The 21,224-nt window shown below is 39.7% G+C and overlaps 1 protein-coding gene across 2 annotated transcripts in view; it reads left to right on the forward strand.

Moving 5' to 3' along the window:
- ar (androgen receptor) overlaps positions 1 to 21,166 on the forward strand; it is a 53,284-nt gene extending 32,118 nt beyond the window's left edge. For both annotated transcript variants that reach the window (XM_024013438.2, XM_024013439.2), the window contains exons 4-8: positions 10,489 to 10,767; positions 10,966 to 11,110; positions 14,812 to 14,942; positions 16,525 to 16,676; positions 16,849 to 21,166. In XM_024013438.2, coding sequence (XP_023869206.1) covers positions 10,489 to 10,767; positions 10,966 to 11,110; positions 14,812 to 14,942; positions 16,525 to 16,676; positions 16,849 to 17,007 — 866 coding nt within the window. In that variant the 3' untranslated portion in view covers positions 17,008 to 21,166. The remainder of the gene's footprint in view (positions 1 to 10,488; positions 10,768 to 10,965; positions 11,111 to 14,811; positions 14,943 to 16,524; positions 16,677 to 16,848) is intronic.
- Positions 21,167 to 21,224: the final 58 nt, after the last annotated feature.

A 21,224-nucleotide genomic window follows, 5' to 3' on the forward strand; every position in this document is an offset into this window, starting at 1 on the left:
GGGGTTCTACTAAGCTATATGTCATTGTTTTAAGAAGGATCTATTTGATTTAGAATTTTAAGACCCCTTGAAGAATAAAACAATACATACAAAAATTATTTCATAAAACATTTTATTTGGCCTTACTGATATTAGCCCATACAAACATATTGAATTACATTTTAGTCATTTAGCAGACGGTCTTATCGGTCTTATCTGAGTGAGGAGCAATTAGGGTTAAATGCCTTGCTCAAGGGCACATCGACAGATTTGTCACCTAGTCTGCTCGGGGATTTTAACCAGCGACCTTTCAGTTACTGGCCCAACGCTCTTAACCGCTAGGCTATCTGCCACCCATGAATAACAGACTCACTACATGGAACAACTGATAGTCCCCCCAAAAATCTAAAGTAATTTTATTTTTAAGTGTATGTCCTATATCTGAGACATATAAGTAAGATCAGGAAACATTTGTAAAAAAATATATTATTTTTTACACTAAACAGTCTCCCTATATACTTTCATATATTTTTAAACTGGTAACGGGTGGATCTTCAGACGAGTCATGTGAGGCCTGTGGGCGTCTCATCTTTGCACAGAGGGGTCATATTAGTGTGTAGCCCAAACTGTTCGGATGCTACAGACAGAAAGAAGTTGGCAGGTCGGCTGTACCGACTTAAGAGGAGCCCCAAGACACTTGTGTTCGTGAGAGTCTCATCGTTCAATAGAGGGCATAATAGTTTGTAGGCGGTGGATTGCGGTGGATTGAGACGCATGCAATGCAAAAAAACAATCTCCAGCTTAAACTGACGAATTTTGATAGGGGTTTTTGTATTATGCTATTTAGATTTCAGTGGGCCGTGGACATCGACCTAACGGGGTTTAAGACATGAAACTCTAACCATAACTACTCGCTAACATGCTTAAACCTAACCCATTCCAGTTGTGCATTACTCACGTTTGTTTAAGATCTTTATATCAGGATCAATTAGATCTAAATGATCTCCATATTTTATGCATCATGTAGTTATATGCTGTGTTATGTAACATTGTTATATTTAAGTCATGTCCACTTGTAGGCCAAGCCCAAGTTGTACCATTTGTGTAAACTGATTAATATACTGCAACCACATAATGCATCCACATAATATACCCTGAGTGTACAAAACATTAGGAAAACCTTCTCTTTCCATGACATACAGTATATCTACAGTAAAACAAGTCCTATATCGACATAACCTGAAAGGCCGCTCAGCAAGGAAGAAGACACTGCTCCAAAACTGCCATTAAAAAAAAGCCAGACTACGGTTTGCAACTGCACATGAGGACAAAGATCGTACTTTTTGGAGAAATGTCCTCTGGTCTGATGAAACAAAAATAGAACTGTTTGGCCATAATGACCATCGTTATGTTTGGAGGAAAAAAGGGGAGGCTTGCAAGCCGAAGAACACCATTCCAACCATGAAGCACGGGAGGGACAGCATCATGTTGTGGGGGTGCTTTGCTGCGTCTACTTCACAAAATAGACGGCATCATGAGTAAGGAAAATGATGTGGATATATTGAAGCAACATCTCAAGACATCAGTCAGGAAGTTACAGCTTGGTCGCAAATGGGTCTTCCAAATAAAAAATGACCCCAAGCATACTTCCAAAGTTGTGGCAAAAAAAGGTATTGGAGTGGCCATCACAAAGCCCTGACCTCAATCCCGTAGAAAATGTGTGGGCAGAACTGAAAAAGCGTGTGTGAGCATGGAGGCCTACAAACGTGACTCAGTTACTCCAGCTCTGTCAGGAGGAATGGGCCAAAATTCACCCAAGTTATTGTGGGAAGCTTGTGGAAGTCTTCCCGAAACGTTTGACCCAAGTTAAACAATTTAAAGGCAATGCTACCAAATACTAATTGAGTGTATGTAAACTTCTGACCCACTGGGAATGTGATGAAAGAAATAAAAGCTGAAATAAATCATTCTCTCTACTATTGTTCTGACATTTCACATTCTTAAAATAAAGTGGTGATCCTAACTGACCTAAGACAGGGTCTTTTTACTAGGATTAAATGTCAGGAATTGTGAAAAACTGAGTTTTTAAATGTATTTGGCTAAGGTGTATGTAAACTTCTGACTTCAACTGTAGACTAACCAGGTGAATCAAGGTAAAAGCTATGATCCCTTATTGATGTCACTTGTTAAATCCACTTCAAATCAGTGTAGATGAAGGGGAGGAGACCGGTTAAAGAAGGATTTTTAAGCCGTGAGACAATTGAGACATGAATTGTGTATGTGTGCCATTGAGGGTGAATGGGCAAGACAAAATATTTAAACGGGGTATGATAGTTGGTGCCATGCGCACAGGTTTCAGTGTGTCAAGAACTGCAATGTACGGTGAACAGTTTCCCATGTGTATCAAGCATGTTCCACCACCCAAAGGACATCCAGCCAACTTGACACAACTGTGGGAAGCATTGTAGTCAACATGGGCCAGCATCCTTCTGGAATGCTTTCGACACCTTGTATAGTCCATGTAGAGTGCAACTCAATATTAGGAAGTGTAATGTTTTGTACACTCAGTGGCGCTCAAGTATTCAGCTTGACATTGTTGAGCTATACCTACAAATCTGAAATAATACCAAATGCCATGTGTACCTCTTAATTAATAGATCTCCTCCACTCGTCTGAGCCATTCCATAAAGATTGTGGAAATCAGTATATTGTATATGTTTAGATTTCCTCTAAATTGGGTGAGTTACAGAGAGAACTCATGCCTTGGCTGCCTTTGTTTGGGTTGGCATCAGTTTGAAGGAGGCGTAGATCTTAACCTGACCTATTTACTATGTGTTATGCAAAGATCAGTGCCAAGATAAGATACTAAAATTGTTAATATATTTGTGAATCCTTGGAGGAATGTTTTAATGATTTTCTTTCTCTAAATTACATGAAGGGTTATTTATTACATCTGAAATAGAAATGTCATGATTTACCAGCTTATTATGATTCAGCTACTGAGGCACTTTTCATTACGCAGATTGAAAGAATAAATGAACAATAATACTGGGATCCAAGGGTGCACCGATGGTTCACTCTACATTTCCTTAAAGGGGCAATCTGCAGTTGCTTCATCTATTTTTGGACAGTGTTTGGTTTTCGCCAGACATAAGGGGAATCATGTCGTCCAACAAGTTTGGGGCATCTACCCATATAACATTCTTCCAAAAGACTTGACCAGTCTTGATAGATGCGTTTTGGCAAACTTGAGTCGACTTTTTAACGACATGAGTCTCGTTATGTCTGGCAAAAACCAAACACTGCATTCCATAGTAAGAACCTCATACCAATGGTCAAGCATGGTGGTGGTAGTGTGATGGTTTGGGGATGCTTTGCTGCCTCAGGACCTGGATGACTTGCCATCATTGAAAGAACCATGAAATCTGGTCTGTATCAGAGAGTTCTAAAGGAGAATGTCAGGCCATCCCTCCATGAGCTGAAGCTTAAGTGCAGCTGGGACATGCAGCAAGACAATGATCCAAAACACACAAGCAAATCTACATCAGAATGGCTGAAAAGCAAGAAATATAACATTTTGGAATGGCCTAGCCAAAGTCCAGACCTAAACCCAATGTTATAGCAGGACCTGAAATGAGCAGTTCATGCTCAAAACCCCTCAAATGTTGCTGCAGTTCAGTTCTGCATGGAAGAGTGGGCCAAAATTCCTCCACAGCCATGGAGGAATTTTGATCAACAACCACAAGAAAGTGTTTGGTTGCAGTCATTGCAGCTAAAGGTGGCACAACCAGTGTAAGGGGGCACTTTTTTCCCACAGGGGCATTGGGTGCTGTATAACTTAGCTAATTAAATAAGTATACAAATGTGTTATTTGTTCACTCAGGTTTCCTTTATCTAATATTAAGTTTTGGTTGAAGATCTGATAGCCATTCAGTGTAAAGAATATGCAAATATAGAAAAAACAGAAAGTGGGCAAATACTTTTTCACGGCACTGTACCCCTGGTAGACACTTATAGAAAAACAGCATAACACATTACAAAGTACACTAATCCCAACGTTAAAATATGGAAACAATTTGTTTGCTGTGTTGAAGTACATCCATTATAATAATGTAACAGTACAGTAAATGATTGCTACATTTGTTCAGCTGCTAATAATATCAAGGTGTATCCCTGTGACATGGTGTGCCCATTGACTTAGCCAAGTGTGACCTTACCAAATGCTCTGCCCACTGTTGCTATGGCCATTGATTCCCTAGCCAACATACAATCCTCCCTCTCACATTGCTCACCTAGTTATCCTTCACAACTGGTATATTTTTTCTCTGTGGAACATTGGACTCTTTTAACAATTCAACTCTCAAACATGTGTGACACTAAATGCATGACCATGTGTCATCCCTTGCCCTGGTGTATTTATCTTTTATGCATTTGGAACAATTATGGTAATATTCAAGATAAGATTTTTCCTTTCCTGTGGCTGTGTTTCTATGGATGGCTTAGCTAGATAAAGTATTGGTAGTACATGATACGTTTTGGGGATTAACATGCAATGATTTCTCCACCATTATCTTTACAATTGCTTCCAAACATGTATTTCACATGAATAGGCTCTGAGAGGGTTAAAACAGGTGTTCACATGTACAGTATACTGTATAAGAGCTGGACAGATCTATTCTGGGCCTGTGCTCATAAAGCGATATGCCAAGCTAGAATTGAAATAGTTCTCAGAGCCATGACCTAGTGCCTTTGAGGAGGGTAGTGGTAGTGGGGGCCAAGCCTGTTGAGGCACACACTGAGCAAATTCATAATTGTTACTAATTTATTATATTAATAATTTGTTGAATAATACTGTTATCAATATTACTATGCATGTTTTAAGCATAACGCCCTTCGTTAATGTCACAAACACAAAGACTGAGAAGATGAAGTCTCACGTTCCCATGATTGCATCCAGGTTAGAGCAACTATGCATGCACCACATGTTGAGGGACATCATTAGTCAATGATTCAGGGGCTTCTTAAGCCTGGGATAAACGGGGAAGCAGACTGAAGATCCCTTATCCTCTAGATTCCATCTAGTGTCCCACTGTGATGAACTAAACTACTGACCTGAGAAATAACTATGCACAGAAAAACTATTCTCACCTTAGACTTCAACAAAACTTTGTAAAAGCAGCGAGGATGTCTCTTAGCCATACGGTTATAGTTAGAGTATTTGAAATGCCTATTAGGTTATTGATCCGATAGTTGGGAAGCAACAATTAGTATTTCTCTGTCACTCACACTCCCACGCAAGTGCCAAGCACGGAGCGGCAGGTAGCCTAGTGGTTAGAGCATTGGACTAGTAACCGAAAGGTTGCAAGATCGAATCCCCAAGCTGACAAGGTAAAAATCAGTCATTCTGCCCTTGAACAAGGCAGTTATAACCCACTGTTCCTAGGCTGTCATTGAAAATAAGAATTTGTTCTTAACTGACCTGCCTAGTTAATAAATAAAATAAATATAGAGGCAGCTGAAATAACCATGTGAACCTAGAGCTCAGCAACTCCACGGTGTTATCTGGCAGAAATAATTATATTGAGTGAATGGTGGGTTATATACAGTTGAAGTCGGAAGTTTACATACACTTAGGTTGGAGTCATTAAAACTTGTTTTTCAACCACTCCACAAATTTCTTGTCAACAAACTATAATTTTGGCAAGTCGGTTAGGACATCTACTTTGTGCAGTACACAAGTAATTTTTCCAACAACTGTTTACAGACAGATGATTTAACTTATAATTCACTGTATCACAATTCCAGTGGGTCAGAAGTTTACATACACTAAGTTGACTGTGCCTTTAAACACCTTGGAAAATTCCAGAAAATGATGTCATGGCTTTAGAAGCTTCTGATAGGCTACGTGACAGTCATTGTAGTAAATTGGAGGTGTACCTGTGGATGTATTTTAAGGCCTACCTTCAAACTCAGTGCCTCTTAGCTTGACGTCATGGGAAAATCTAAATAAATCAGCCAAGACCTCAGAAAAAAAATTGTAGACCTCCACAAGTCTGGTACATCCTTGGGAGCAATTTCCAAACGCCTGAAAGTACCACGTTCATCTGTACAAACAATAGTACGCAATGGGACACCATGGGACCACGCCGCTGACATACTGCTCAGGAAGGAGACGCGTTCTATCTACTAGAGATGAAAGTACTTTGGTGCGAAAAATGCAAATCAATCCCAGAACAACAGCAAAGGACCTTGTGAAGATGCTGGAGGAAACAGGTACAAAAGTATCTATATCCACAGTAAAACGAGTCCTATATCAACATAACCTGAAAGGCCGCTCAGCAAGGAAGAAGCCACTGCTCCAAAACTGCCATAAAAAAGACTACGGTTATCAACTGCACATGAGGACAAAGATTGTACTTTTTGGAGAAATGTCCTCTGGTCTGATGAAAGAAAAATATAACTGTTTAAACTTAACTTGTATGTAAACTTCTGACCCACTGAAATTGTGATACAGTGAATTATAAGTGAAATAATCTGTCTGTAAACAATTGTTGGAAAAATGACTTGTCTCATGCACAAAGTATATGTCCTAGCCGACCTGCCAAAACTATAGTTCGTTAACTTCTTTGGGGTAGGGGGCAGTAGTTTCACGTCCGGATGAAAAGCGTGCCCAGAGTAAACTGCCTGCTACTCAGGCCCAGATCCTAGGATATGTATATTATTAGTAGATTTGGATAGAAAACACTCTGTCGTTTCTAAAACTGTTTGAATGATGTCTGTGAGTATAACAGAACTCATATGGCAGACAGAAACCTGAGAAAAAAATCCAACCAGGAAGTGGGAAATCTGAGGTTTGTAGGTTTTCAACTCTTTGCTTATCCAAGATACAGTGGAAATGGGGTCATGTTGCACTTCCTAAGGCTTCCACTTGATGTCAACAGTCTTTAGAACCTTGTTTGATGCTTCTACTGTGAAGTGGGAGCGAATGAGAGGAGATTGAGTAAGGTCTCTCCCAGAGTCCCACAAGCTGACCATGCGCTGACCATGCGCATTCATGTGAGAGTTAGCTGCGTTCCATTGGATTGCTGAAGACAAAGGAATTCCGGTTGGAACATTATTGAAGATTTATGTTAAAAACATCCTAAAAATTTATTCTATACATCGTTTGACATGTTTCTACGGACTGTAACGGAACTTTTTGGACTTTTCGTCCGTACTTTCAGCTGGACTTGCACGCGCGTCGTGAGTTTAGATTGTGTACTGAACACGCAAACATCAAGGAGGAATTTGGACATAAATGATGGACATTATCGAACAAAACAAACATTTATTGTGGAACTGGGATTCCTGCGAGTGCATTCTGATGAAGATCATCAAAGGTGAGTGAATATTTATAATGCTATTTCTGACTTATGTTGACTCCAACATGGCGGATATCTCTTTGGGTTGATTTGTCGTCTGAGCACTGTACTCAGATTATTGCATGGTTTGCTTTTTCCGTAAAGTTTTTTTGAAATCTGACACAGCGGTTGCATTAAGGAGAAGTGGATCTAAAATTCAATGTGTAACACTTGTATTTTCATCAACATTTATGATGACTATTTCTGAGGTGAGACGCTACCATCCTTCATACCCTAGAGAGGTTAACAAGAAATCTGTGGAGTGGTTGAAAAACGAGTTTTAATGACTCCAACCTAAGTGTATGTTTCACGACTTCCGCCGAAGTCGGCCCCTCTCCTTGTTCGGGCGGCGTTCGGCGATCGACGTCACCGGCTTTCTAGCCATCGCCGCTCCATTTCATATTTCCATTTGTTTTGTCTTGTTTCATACACACCTGGTTTTCATTCCCTAATCACACTGAATGTATTTAGTCCTCTGTTCCCCCTCCATGTCTTTGTGTGAAATTGTTTTATGTTATGTGGGTATTGTCACGCGCCAGACTTTTGTTCATGTTCCGTGTTTTGGGTACGTTTATGTACTTATGTGCTTTCGTTTGGACCGGAATAAAAAGTGCGCCTGTTAACTACACTCTGCTCTCCTGCACCTGACTTCGTCTCCAGTACACACCCGTAACAGTATGTTAACTTCCGACTTCAACTGTAAACACTTTTTTTCGTCACTACATGATTCCATAGGTGTTATTTCATTGTTTTGATGTCTTCACTTTTTTACAATGTAGAAAATTGTAAAAATATATAAAACCCTTGAATGAGTAGGTGTCCAAACTTTTGACTGGTACTGTATATATAATTTACATAAGTGTTTAGACCCTTATACTCAGTACTTTGTTGAAGCACCATTGGCAGTGATTACAGCCTCACATTTTCTTGCGTATTACGCTACAAGCTTGGCACAGTGTATTTGTGGAGTTTCTCCCATTCTTCTCTGCAGATCCTCTCAAGCTCTGTCAGGTTGGAATGGAAGCGTTGTTGCACACTATTTTCAGGGTCTATACAGAGATTTTTGATCAGGTTCAAGTCCAGGCACTGGCTGGGCCACTCAAGGACATTCAGGGACTTGTCCCGAAACCACTCCTGCGTTGTCTTGGCTGTGTGCTTAAGGTCGTTTTCCTGTTGGAAGGTGAACCTTCACCCCAGTCTAAGGTCTTGAGCACTCTGGAGCAGGTTTTCATCAAGGATCTCTCTGTACTTTGCTCCATTCATCTTTCCCTCGATCCTGATTAGTGTCTCAGTCCCTGCCACTGAAAAACATCCACACAGCATGAAGCTGCCACTACCATGATTCACCATAAGGATGGTGCCAGGTTTCCTCCAGACGTGACGCTTGGCATTCAGTCCAAAGAGTTCAATCTTGGTTTATCAGACCAAAAAATCTTGTTTCTCATGGTCTGAGAGTCCATTAGGTGCCTTTTGGCAAACTCCAAGCGGGCTGTCATAAGCTTTTTACTGAGGAGTGGCTTCCGTCTGACCACTACCATAAACGCCTGATTCGTGGAGTGCTGCAGAGATAGATGTCCTTCTGGAAGGTTCTCCCATCTCCACAGAGGAACGATTGCTCAGTTTGGTCGGGCGGCCAGCTCTAGGGAGAGTCTTGGTGGTTCCAAACTTCTTCCATTTAAGAATGATGGAGGCCACTGTGTTCTTAGGGACCTTCAATGCTGCCGAAATGTTTTGGTACTCTTACCCAGATCTTTGCCTCAACACAATCCTGTCTTGGAGCTCTACGGACAATTCCTTCAACCTCATGGCTTGGTTTTTGCTCCAACATGCACAGTCAACTGTAGGACCTTATATAGACAGGTGTGTGCCTTTCCAAATCATGTCCAATCAATTGAATTTACCACAGGTGGACTGAAACCAAGTTGGAGAAACAGCTCAAGGATTTGTAATGGAAACAGGATGCACCTGAGCTCAATTTCTAGTCTCTATACTTATGTAAATTGATATTTCAGTTTTTTTTTAAATAATTTAAAAAATAAATTCCCCAAATACAGGTGTGCCAAGCTTGTAGCGTCATACCCAATAAGACTTGATGCTGTAATTGCTGCCAAAGGTGCTTCAACAAAGTACTGAGTTAAAGGGTCTGCATACTTATGTAAATGTGATAGATTTTTTATATTTTAAAATATAAATTAGCAAACAATTCTAAAAACCTGTTTTCACTTTGTCATTATGGGGTATTGTGTGTAGATTTATGTGGAAACATTGTATTTAGTCAAGGAGTCTGAATACTTTCCGAATGCACTGTATATCATAATTAAACTTTGAATGGGATATTATTTGAAACAAGTTGGCTTTTCACTATAGCTTACAGTGTGACATATCTTCTTACAGTCTCACCTGTCAAGAGTATGCTCTCCCTTGGTACGTCCTTCTCTGTTGTTCTTTTGTTATATTTAAACTTTCATTCCTCTCACGTTTTCCTTTCCTCTGATTTGAAAATTGTTAACAGTGTTGTGGAAATTCATGAAAACTGAGAGAGACTTTGTAATTTCTTCAAACAATCATCTTTATTTAATATTGATTAATTATTGCAATAATGAAGCTGGTCTACCGCACACTCCCAGGTGTGTTGCTGAGAGTTTAACCTTTAATGAAAAAACAGAGATCTTCTATAGGAGACCTAAAAATGCTTAGCCAGGGCTGGTTCCACCCCTCCAATGCTGATCGGGGGGCATCATAAGCCACCTTGGGTTAATCTCCTGTGGTCATCTACACCCGGTGCCATTTCCCAGATGCAAGAATGATTAGACGCAATAAGGGAGTGTTCTACTCCTCCAGGCTATCTCTATCTCGGGTCATACACACCACATCTTATCTATGGAATGCCAGCTGTAGGTTTTTATCACCAAGTCATGAATCAATAGTCAGCTCAAGCTCCAGAGGCCCAACTCAGTCCCATAGACACAGATAAGAGAATCAAAGCTATTAGAGATGCATAAACAGTATTATAACAATCTTGTAATTTTTCTCTCACAACAGCTGCACCAAATATTACACTATTCTTCTACCATTACTCATCCGTGTCCCATTTCTTGACCTTATGTAGCACGTAAACTGAAGAAGATTGTACAGCTGAAGAGTCCGGAGGAGGATCTGCCCACTCAAGGCCCCACTGATACCATCCAGGGAGTCTCTCCCCAATCCGGCCTGAGCTTCCATTCCCAGCTGGTGTTCCTTAACATCTTGGAATCCATTGAGCCAGAGGTGGTAAATGCGGGACATGACCAATGCCAGCCGGACTCAGCTGCAGCGCTGCTCACCAGCCTCAACGAACTTGGGGAGCGCCAACTTGTCAAAGTGGTCAAGTGGGCCAAAGGCTTGCCAGGTACAGTACTGGAATAGAAGAAATGTATTTCCATGTTGTTCTTGATTAATTGTTTAGAAGATGACATTTTATTTATAACAAGTTTGCAATGGCATTGCAGCACATTGGAGGTAGAGAAGGCATGTATCATATTATGATAATTATATTCTAATCAATGATTGTTATCCATTTCCATGTGGTTATTCATTTTCTTCTCAGGTTTTCGGAATCTGCATGTGGATGACCAGATGACAGTCATCCAGCATTCATGGATGGGGGTGATGGTGTTCGGCTTGGGATGGAGGTCCTACAAGAATGCCAACGGCAGAATGCTCTATTTCGCCCCGGACCTTGTTTTCAATGAGTATGTGATACGATGTGATAGTGAATTCAATTATCTCCGCTAAATTACCTTATTACCACCAGGGCCACCAACTCAGCGTTGTCCCCATTTTGTTGGTGGAGATTTCCTCCAGTGAGTTGGCTGTAATAAGTATGGCAGATACCAATTTTCATTTTTTTGTCCATCTCTTTCTGTCTCTGTTTCTCTCTCTTTTCTCTCTCACTCTTTCTCCCTCGCTACCTCCTGCTCACTCTCGGTCTATCTTTCTCACTGATATGTCTAGAATTAGATGTGCACAAGGGCTTACAAACCTGGCTTTCAGTAACATTTATATTTAATTTCCTTGTTCGGTGTTCTTTTGTCACATGGAAAGTCCTGAGGAATATTAGATTTGTTTTTGCCTTCAATCATACAGTGTCTTCAGAAAGTATTCATACCCCTGGACTTATTCCAAATGTATTTGTCTTACAGCCTGGATTAATATATATTTTCTCTCTCACCCATCTACACACAATACCCAATAATGACAAAGTGAAAACATGTTTTTAGAATTTTTTGCAAATGTATTTTAAATGAAATACAGAAATATCAAATTTACATAAGTATTCACAGCCGAGTCAATACATGGTAGAATCATCTTTGGCAGTGATTACAGCTGTGAGTCTTGCTCAGTAATTCTCTAAGAGCTTTGCACACCTGGATTGTACAATATTTGCCCATTATTCTCAGCTCTGTCAAATTGGTTGTTGATCATTGCTAGACAACCATTTTCAAGTCTTGCCATAGATTTTCAAGCATATTTAAGTCAAAACTGTGACTCGGCCACTCCGGAACATTCACTGTCTTCTTGGTAAGCAACTCCTGTGTAGATTTGGCTTGGTGTTTTAGGTTATTGTTCTGCTGAAAGGTGAATTCATCTCCCCGTGTCTGGTAGAAACATGTTTTCCTCTAGGATTTTGCCTGTGCTTAGCTCCATTTCGTTTTTATCCTGAAAAGCTCCCCAGTCGTTAACGATTACAAGCATACCCATAACATGATGCAGCCACCACTATGCTTGAAAATATGGTACTCAGTAATGTGTTGTATTGGATTTGCCCCAAACAAAAAACTTTGTATTCAGGACAAAAAGTGAATTGCTTTGCCACATTTTTTGCAGTATTACTTTAGTGCCTTGTCACAAACAGGGTGCATGTTTATTCTGCACAGGCTTCCTTCTATTCACTCGGTCACTTAGGTACAGTGGCTTGCGAAAGTATTCACCTCCCCTTGGCGTTTTTCCTATTTTGTTACCTTACACCCTGGAATTAAAATTGATTTTTGGGGGGTTTGTATCATTTGATTTACACAACATGCCTACCACTTTGAAGATGCAAAATTGTAAAACAAACAAGAAATAAGACAAAAAAACAGAACTTGAGCATGCATAACTATTCACCCCCCAAAGTCAATACTTTGTAGAACCACCTTTTGCAGCTGCAAGTCTCTTGGACTATGTCTCTATCAGCTTGGCACATCTAGCCACTTGAATTTTTGCCCATTCTTCAAGGCAAACCTGCTCCAGCTCCTTCAAGTTGGATGGATTCTACTGGTGTACATCTTTAAGTCATACCACAGATTCTCAATTGGATTGAGGTCTGGGCTTTGACTAGGCCATCCCAAGACATTTAATTGTTTCCCCTTAAACCACTCGAGTGTTGCTTTAGCAGTATGGCCTGGCCTGTTTGGAGAGCTCCTTGGTCTTCATAGTGCCGCTTGCTTGGTGGTGTTACAGACTCTGGGGCCTTTCAGAACAGGTGTATATATACACTGAGATCATGTGACAGATCCTGTGACACTTAAATAAAGTCCACCTTTGTGCACTCTAACTAATTATGTGACTTCAAGGTAATTGGTTGCACCAGATCTTATTTAGGGGCTTCATAGCAAAGGGAGTGAATACATATGCACGCACCACTTTTCCGTTTTTTATAATTTTTTGAAACAAGTAATTTTTTTGTATTTCACCAATTTGGACTATTTTGTGTATGTCCATTACATGAAATTACAAATAAAAATCATTTTAAATTACAGGTTGTAATGCAACAAAATGTTGGGAGCTTCATGAAATGAATGGTGTTCCATGGCCGAGCAGCCGCACATAAGCCTAAAATCACCATGCGCAATGACAAGTGTCGGCTGGAGTGGTGCAAAGCTTGCCGCCATTGGACATGCGTTCTCTGGAGTGATGAGTCACGCATCACCATCTGGCAGTCCAATGGACAAATCTGGGTTTAGCGGATGCCAGGAGACGCTACCTGCCCCAATGCATAGTGCCGACTGTAAAGTTTGGTGGAGGAGGAATAATGGTCTGGGGCTGTTTTTCATGGTTTGCGCTAGGCCCCTATGTTCCAGTGAACAGTATACAATGACATTCTAGACGAAACTGTGCTTTTAACTTTGTGGTAACAGTTTGGGGAAGGTCCTTTCCTGTTTCAGCATGACAATGCCCCCGTGCACAAGCGAGGTTCATATAGAATCTTTTTTTTGAGATTCGTGTGGAATAAATTGACTGGCCTGCTCGGAGTCCTGACCTCAACCCCATCGAACACCTTTGGGATTAATTGGAACGCTGACTGCGAGCCAGACCCAATCGCCCAACAACAGTGCCCAACCTCACTAAGGTTCTTGTGGCTGAATGGAAGCAAGTCCTTGCAGCAATGTTCAAACATTTACTTGAAAGCCTTCCCAGAAGAGTGGAGGTTGTTATAGCAGAAAAGGGGGGGACCAACCCCATATTAATGTCCATGAGTTTGGAATGAGATGTTCGACATGGAGGTGTCCTCATACTTTTGGTCATGTAGTGTATATTACCTATATTGAATGCATTATTATTGGTAATATAAATGTTGGAACTAGAGTACCCTTATTAGCATTGATCCATGTAGCTAAGTAATATAGAGAATATAACATTCTAACATGTACTATAAGTAGTGTTGGGGAAGATTATATAGTTTACCAAGCTACCACACTGGAAGAAGTTAAGCTACACTAAAGCTACCCTTGAGTAAAATATAGTTTACTTAAAGTTACTTTGAAAAAAATTGTTCACTACATCCAAACTACTTTGTAATATTTATCATATCTAGATCTGAAATGTCATAGACTACAAATTGCAAGAACAGATCACTTTTGAGTCAGATGTTAACAGAATGTGTCATTTAGCCTATGAAACACAAAAACTATGATTCAAGTGAGAATTAGGCAGGTCTGATGCCAAAAAAGGAAATTCCTACTTCTTTATGCAAAAAAATGTGTGTGAGCTTCCAGTAGCTACATCTCCACATGACATTTTGTTTTTTTATTAACTACGAAAAATAAAAATAAAGATTCAGTACCAATCACTGCAATCCTGTATTCAGACGGTATACTCTGCGGGCACAACTGGTTGAGATGACATCATTACAACCAGATGTTCCCGCTTAGCAGTAGGTCAAAGGTCACATATAACTATCTTCAAAAAGAGGGAGGACGCCAATTTTGTAATCATTGCAAAAGTTTCACATACTGGTCTCGCCATCTTATCCTCTCATCTATTTGCCCCCTCTATACATAATCTCTCATAGCAACAGATGATCCCTTTCTTAAAATATTCCCCAATATATTCCCCCCGGTCTTTTTATTGGCTCATTCTCAATATACTCTATCTCACCCTGTTCCTCCTCTCTTTTCTCACGTCTCCCCAGCCATCGGATGCACATCTCTAGCATGTTCGATCACTGCCTACGGATGAGACACCTCTCCCAGGAGTTTGTCCTGCTGCAAGTCACTCAGGACGAGTTCCTCTGCATGAAGGCCCTGCTCCTCTTCAGCATCAGTGAGTGTTGTTGCCCAGACAAAGGCTGAGAGGTCCATTAACAGACTATAGAAAGCATCACATTGTGTATTTCTTCTTTCATGAAATTGATTTGCAAGCAATTTCCTCTAGGCCATTTTCATAATGCTGTTGAAATGGAGTACAATTTGAGATACACTACATGACCAAAAGTATGTGCACACCTGCTCGTCGAACATCTCATTCCAAAATCATGGGCATTAATATGGAGTTGGTACCCCCTTTGCTGCTATAACAGTCTCCACTCTTCTGGAAAGGCTTTCCACTAGATGTTGGAACATTGCTGCAGGGCCTTGCTTCCATTCAGCCACAAGAGTATTAGTGAGGTCGGGCACTGATGTTGGGTGATTAGGCCTGACTCACAGTCGGCGTTCCAATTCATCCCAAAGGTGCTCGATGGGGATGAGGTCAGGGCTCTGTGCAGGTCAGTCAAGTTCTTCCACACCGATTGACAAACCATTTCTGCATGGACCTCACTTTGTGCATGGGGGCATTGTAATGCTGAAACAGGAAAGGGCATTGCCCAAACAGTTGCCACAAAGTTGGAAGCACAGAATCGTCTAGAATGTCATTGTATGCTGTAGCATTAAGGTTTCCCTTCACTGGAACTAAGGGGCCTAGCCCGAAACATGAAAAACAGCCCCAGACCATTATTCCTCCTCCACCAAACTTTATAGTTGGCACTATGCATTGGGGCAGGTAGTGTTCTCCTGGCATCCGCCAAACCCAGATTCGTCCGTCGGACTGCCAGATGGTGAAGCGGGATTGGTTCATCACTCCAGAGAACGCGTTTCCACTGCTCCAATGTCCAATGGCGGCAAGCTTTACACCACTCCAGCAGACACTCATCATTGCGCTATGGTGATTTTAGGCTTGTGTGCAGCTGCTCGGCTATGGAATACCATTTCATGAAGCTCCCGACGAACAGTTCTTGTGCTGATGTTGCTTCCAGAAGCAGTTTGGAACTCTGTAGTGAGTGTTGCAAACGAGGACAGGCAATTTTTACACGCTACGCGCTTCAGCACTCGTCGGTCCTGTTCTGTGAGCTTGCATGGCCTACCACTTCACGGCTGAGCCGTTGTTGCTCCTAGAAGTTTCCACTTCACAATAACAGCAATCTTTTGTTGTTCATGTATTGTGGACAGTAGATGGAGTTGATATAGACTACATATACAAAGGTATGTGGACAACGCTTCAAATTAGTGGACTTACAGTTGACCAGGGCAGCTCTAGCAGGGCAGAAATTTGACTTAGTGACTTGTTGGAAAGGTGGCATCCTATGACGGTGCCGCATTGAAAATCACTGAGCTCTTCAGTAAGGCCATTCTACTGCCAATGTTGGTCTATTGAAATTGCATGGCTGTGTGCTCGATTTTATACACCTGTCAGTAACAGGTTTGGCTGAAATAGCCAAATCCACTAATTTGAAGGGATGTCCACATACTTTAGTATATACAGTATAGTGTAGCTTCCATTGGAACCAAACAGTGCATTTAAAAAAAATAGTTTAACAACAGAGATTCAATATTGTGGACAAAACAACTACATGCTGTCTCATTTGCAGTTCCAGTGGACGGTCTTAAGAGTCAGAAGTACTTTGATGAATTGCGGCTGACCTACATCAATGAACTTGGTCGCGTCATTAACTACGGAAGGAAGTCCAACTGCTCTCAGAGGTTGTATCAACTCACCCGTCTCATGGATTCCCTCCAACCGGTGAGAGACAATGTGCATCCTCAATAACTGTATTTGATTTATTCTGTTGTCATAGCAGATTTTATCATACATTCTAAGTTATGAAATTCTTACTTTGTTTTCCAAAGCAAAATCGTAGAATGTGACAGAATTGTAACCTTGTCTTGTCTCTGTCCATCTTTCCAACCCCCAGGTTGTGAGGAAACTCCAGCAGTTTACATTTGATCTGTTTGTCCAGGCCCAGTCTCTGCCCACCAAGGTCAACTTTCCAGAGATGATTGCAGAGATAATCTCAGTACATTTGCCAAAGATCCTGGCAGGCTTGGCCAAACCAATCCTGTTCCACAAGTAGCAGGATTTGCCATCATACTGAGAAAAAAATCCAATCCAAGCTGCCTCTATATACTTCAGCCAAGGCTCTGTTGTGTTTCCCTTGTAATGTTCTCTCTCTCCCATTTTTTTTATATCTAATAGCTCAATGTACCATTTCTGAAATCATTGTATCATTACAGTAGTTTAGCCGCTTATCAGACATAATTGAGATAATTTTCTCAGAAGGGCAGCAAGGTTTTAGCATTTATTTCAAGTTGCAAGGTGTCACCTTGTTGACAGCCCAATCTGTCCTGTATTTCAAGAAAAAAAAATACACAAGACTAGTAGTGTTATGTCAAATGTAAGAATCAGAAGAATATCATCCATTGACTGGATGAAGACAACACTAAACAACATGCAGAAACAGTTAAACATAGCTATGCATATCTCTACTTTAGGAACTTTCATGAGATTGTGCTATGCAAAAAAAAAAAAATACCAAAAGGAGTGTGAAACAGTCGTTTGCAGTATACTCTTACATACACCGTCTATCTGTATTTACTAGCTAACTACTCAACGGTTGTATCCGACTGACTATGGTGTACTAGAATGCTATTTTTAATATACATATACAATGCATACATCACTACATGTATTGTACAGTATTTAAAACTTTCTTGCTAGTTATTTAGGTAGTGAACAAACAGTAATTCTAATGGTACAGTCATACTTTAATCTATCCACCCAAAGTGACTAACTAATTCCAGACACAAAGCGAGACAATTGGAATTAATAACTTTCCAGAATATTTTCTGCGCATTTAGTCTGCGCATTTTGAATATTTTCTGCACATTTAGTCTGCATGTAGTTTCAGATGACTCTTTTGCGTCACACATGACAGTATTGTGCCCAAATTAGTTGGTCAAACTGAACATACTCATAATCTATTACTGCTGAAAATCCTCTAAGGTTTAACTCTGCCTGAATATTTGCATTTTTTAGTTCATCAGAACATACAGAGGTGCATGCGCCATGTGTTTGTAGATGTTAGAATGATTTAATCTTTATTGAAAACAACAGGGGTGGAACTTTGGTTTTAGAAGTGGGGGGAAATAGCGTGCCAAATTCATGTGGCCATTTGTCACCAACAATTGCTCTATCATGAGGTCCATTAAATGCAAACAATGTTCAAGCCAGGGGAGAACGAATGCCTCTTCTCATTGAAGCCTTGAAGTTCAAGTCCGACCTTGGTACTGCAGGCATTGTTTGAAGAAAACAGGATCCCCCATTATAGTGAATGGGAAAATAGCAATCTTCGTGGTCAATCGTGTAAAAAAATAACAATCATGGTGCCAATAATTGCCTCTATTACACCAAATGTATGTCCCTGAACCAATTATTTTCAAAATCGCACAAGGATAATTTAGTAGCTAATGCCAGCCTGCAGTATCCCAGTCAGCCTTCAACTTTAGTTACTCAATGAGATGGGGCAGCATAGAGCTAGCCTGTAACGTCACTTCCTGGAGTAGCTCAAACTGCGCATGTTATGTACGCATGATACGCAATCTTATCAGACTTCCTTGGCTTCAAGTGCTCTATTGAGTCTTCACATAGGAATGAATGGTGTCCATTCATATAGTCATTAGTTCAAACTAAGTGAGTGACATTTTTGTTCAGATACCTCAACAAAATAAAACTTTGGATTCAAGGATAGCACAAAACAATAGTTTAATTCAACAAATTCCCTGTCTTTGTTTTTATATGCCAACTGTGGCTTAAATTACTTCATAAAATCAAACAGTTTCATATTTTAGATTAGGTGAAATGCATTATCATATTAAGAATGTAATTATATGCCTTTAAAATGCTGAAATCTTCATGTAGATATCTTGAAAACAAAAAACTCCAGAAAGATCCCATTTTCATGGTCTTCGACATCTGATTGAGCAAATGGTGGTATCCTAGTGGTTAGAGCATTGGGCCAGTAACTGACAGATTGGAATCTCAGAGCTGACAAGGTGAATAATCTGTTCATGTGCCCTTAAGCAAGGCACTTAACCCTAATTGCTCCTGTAAGACGCTCTGGATAAGAACTGGTGCACCTGGCACCGACAATCATACCACGCTCAAATTTGCTTAGGTCCCTCGTTTTGCCCATCCTAACATTAAATCGAACAGTAACTGAATGCCTCAATGCCCGCCTGCCTTCTTTATACAGCAAGCCACAGCCACGTGAATCACTGTCGGTAGGAAGAACCATTTTCATGAAAGGAGTGAATAAAAACTGGCCACTGAGTGTATATCTCGTCAATAGTTTGTGCATAAAGCTGTATTTACATTGTGACTTAAACCCTTTCTCTATAACTCATATTACTGTCAATTGAGATGTGAGAAACTTTTGTTGTTGACAACCATAATTCTTATAAATGGACTGCAATTATCTAAGTAGCTCAATTCAATCAAACCCCATTGCAATTTTCAAGAAGTAGCATTTATATAAATATACTATTTCCCTTACGAACAATCGATGAAATGTATTTCATAAAGTCATTTTTACATTAGCAGTTGTCCAAAGTGCTAAACACAATGGCAAAATGGTTTTGGTAAAAACTGCAGATTAAGACACGTGTACATTACAGAAGTTGTGTACACAAGGATACTGCATAAATATTGCTACAGCAGATTTGATTGAATTCAGTCCTAGGATACAATTGCTCATCTGAAAATATCTGACATTTTCTCTTCTAGGGAGACAGGCTATGCCTATAAGCAATGACATTGTTAATTTGAATGTTTAATACATCAGATTACAATTTGTTAAGACCATGGGTACATACTGTACATTGATTGGTATTGTTGTATTCATTTGTTACTCATCTTGAGAAGAAAATATACTCATTACAGGGTTTTCCTTAAAAAACATCTCAAATCAGGCAACCCAAATTGGAAAATATCTCTGAGTACTAATTCAAAATGTACTATAGGGCCCTATAATTATATATATATATTTTTTTGTTTTGTTGTCAAATTCAGTTTAGTATTTTTTCACATTTACGTTTTCTGATTTCAGATTGGTTTTAAATTTTTGTTTTGCACTGTAAAAATGACAATAGCCACAATACAGTTATCATTAGCGTCGCTAACTGGTTACACAAAGTGCGGCCACCACACAGACAGGGGCATTCCCATGCCATTGCTTCTTCAGAAAGTTTCAGGAAAATAAAATAACTGATGCATTATTTTCATATCTTGTGAGGAACTTGTTTAAATAAACATTTGATTCATATTCTACTAAATTCAACACTTTTGAATATTGTTGAAATCCATTTGTCTGGATTCCGTGATGTCTGCAGATTTTTATAGGGCCCTAAATATGAAGGCCATGCAATTGCCTTAAAAAAGCATAGATGTTATACCATATATTATTTTACAGTTCATGTAACTTTTAAATAATCTGTAAAGTAAAATTAACAGCAGTTGTGTCTACCATACTGAGTCCACATTACTGAACTTTAATTCTGTGGTAAATAGATTGAAGGAAATGATCACAAAGAAGCTCTCTCTTTATACACCCAGTAATCATGCAATTACTATTTTGTTTATCATTATACATGTTTTCAACATTCTTTTTAGATTGATTTGGAAAACAGGATTGCTCTGTCAAGCAATAAACGATTTTCCATCATTAACTTTACTTTAAAATGTACCATGGTAGACCAACATTGAAATTTCCATATAAGCCTACAAGTAAATGATATCACAAGTATATTAAAAAGTCAAAATGGACATAGCTGTATGTATTTATACATTTGTATATTAACCTGTTTTTGTGTAAATGGTACAATTATTTGTGTACATGTTACTGACATTTGTCTGTTACAAAATATAATGGCTGAACATTTTTCTTACAAAATCAATTGTTAATGCTTTTTGACTACCTTCTGTAGTAGTATTGATTTAAATATTTTGTGAGTAAAATTCAAAGTTGCATGACTTCTTAAAGATGAGGCAATTCTGACCATCAAAATGGTATTACCGAATCTTTGAAAGTTTGTTGTATTTTTACAACGTCTCTTATGTGAAGTGACTACTATTGAATGAGTCTATTTAAGAATGACCCCCCCCCCCTCCCGTAACCTGTAAATTGATTGTCCATTTTCAGCTATTGATATGATTTGTCAGGTAGGTCTTAGTGTACATGTTGTGTTCCTTGTTTATTTTCCTTTGCATATTATTAAAAACAATGAAAAGTGTAAA

This window comes from Salvelinus sp. IW2-2015, linkage group LG20, assembly GCF_002910315.2.
Source record: "Salvelinus sp. IW2-2015 linkage group LG20, ASM291031v2, whole genome shotgun sequence".
Lineage (NCBI taxonomy): Eukaryota > Metazoa > Chordata > Actinopteri > Salmoniformes > Salmonidae > Salvelinus > Salvelinus sp. IW2-2015.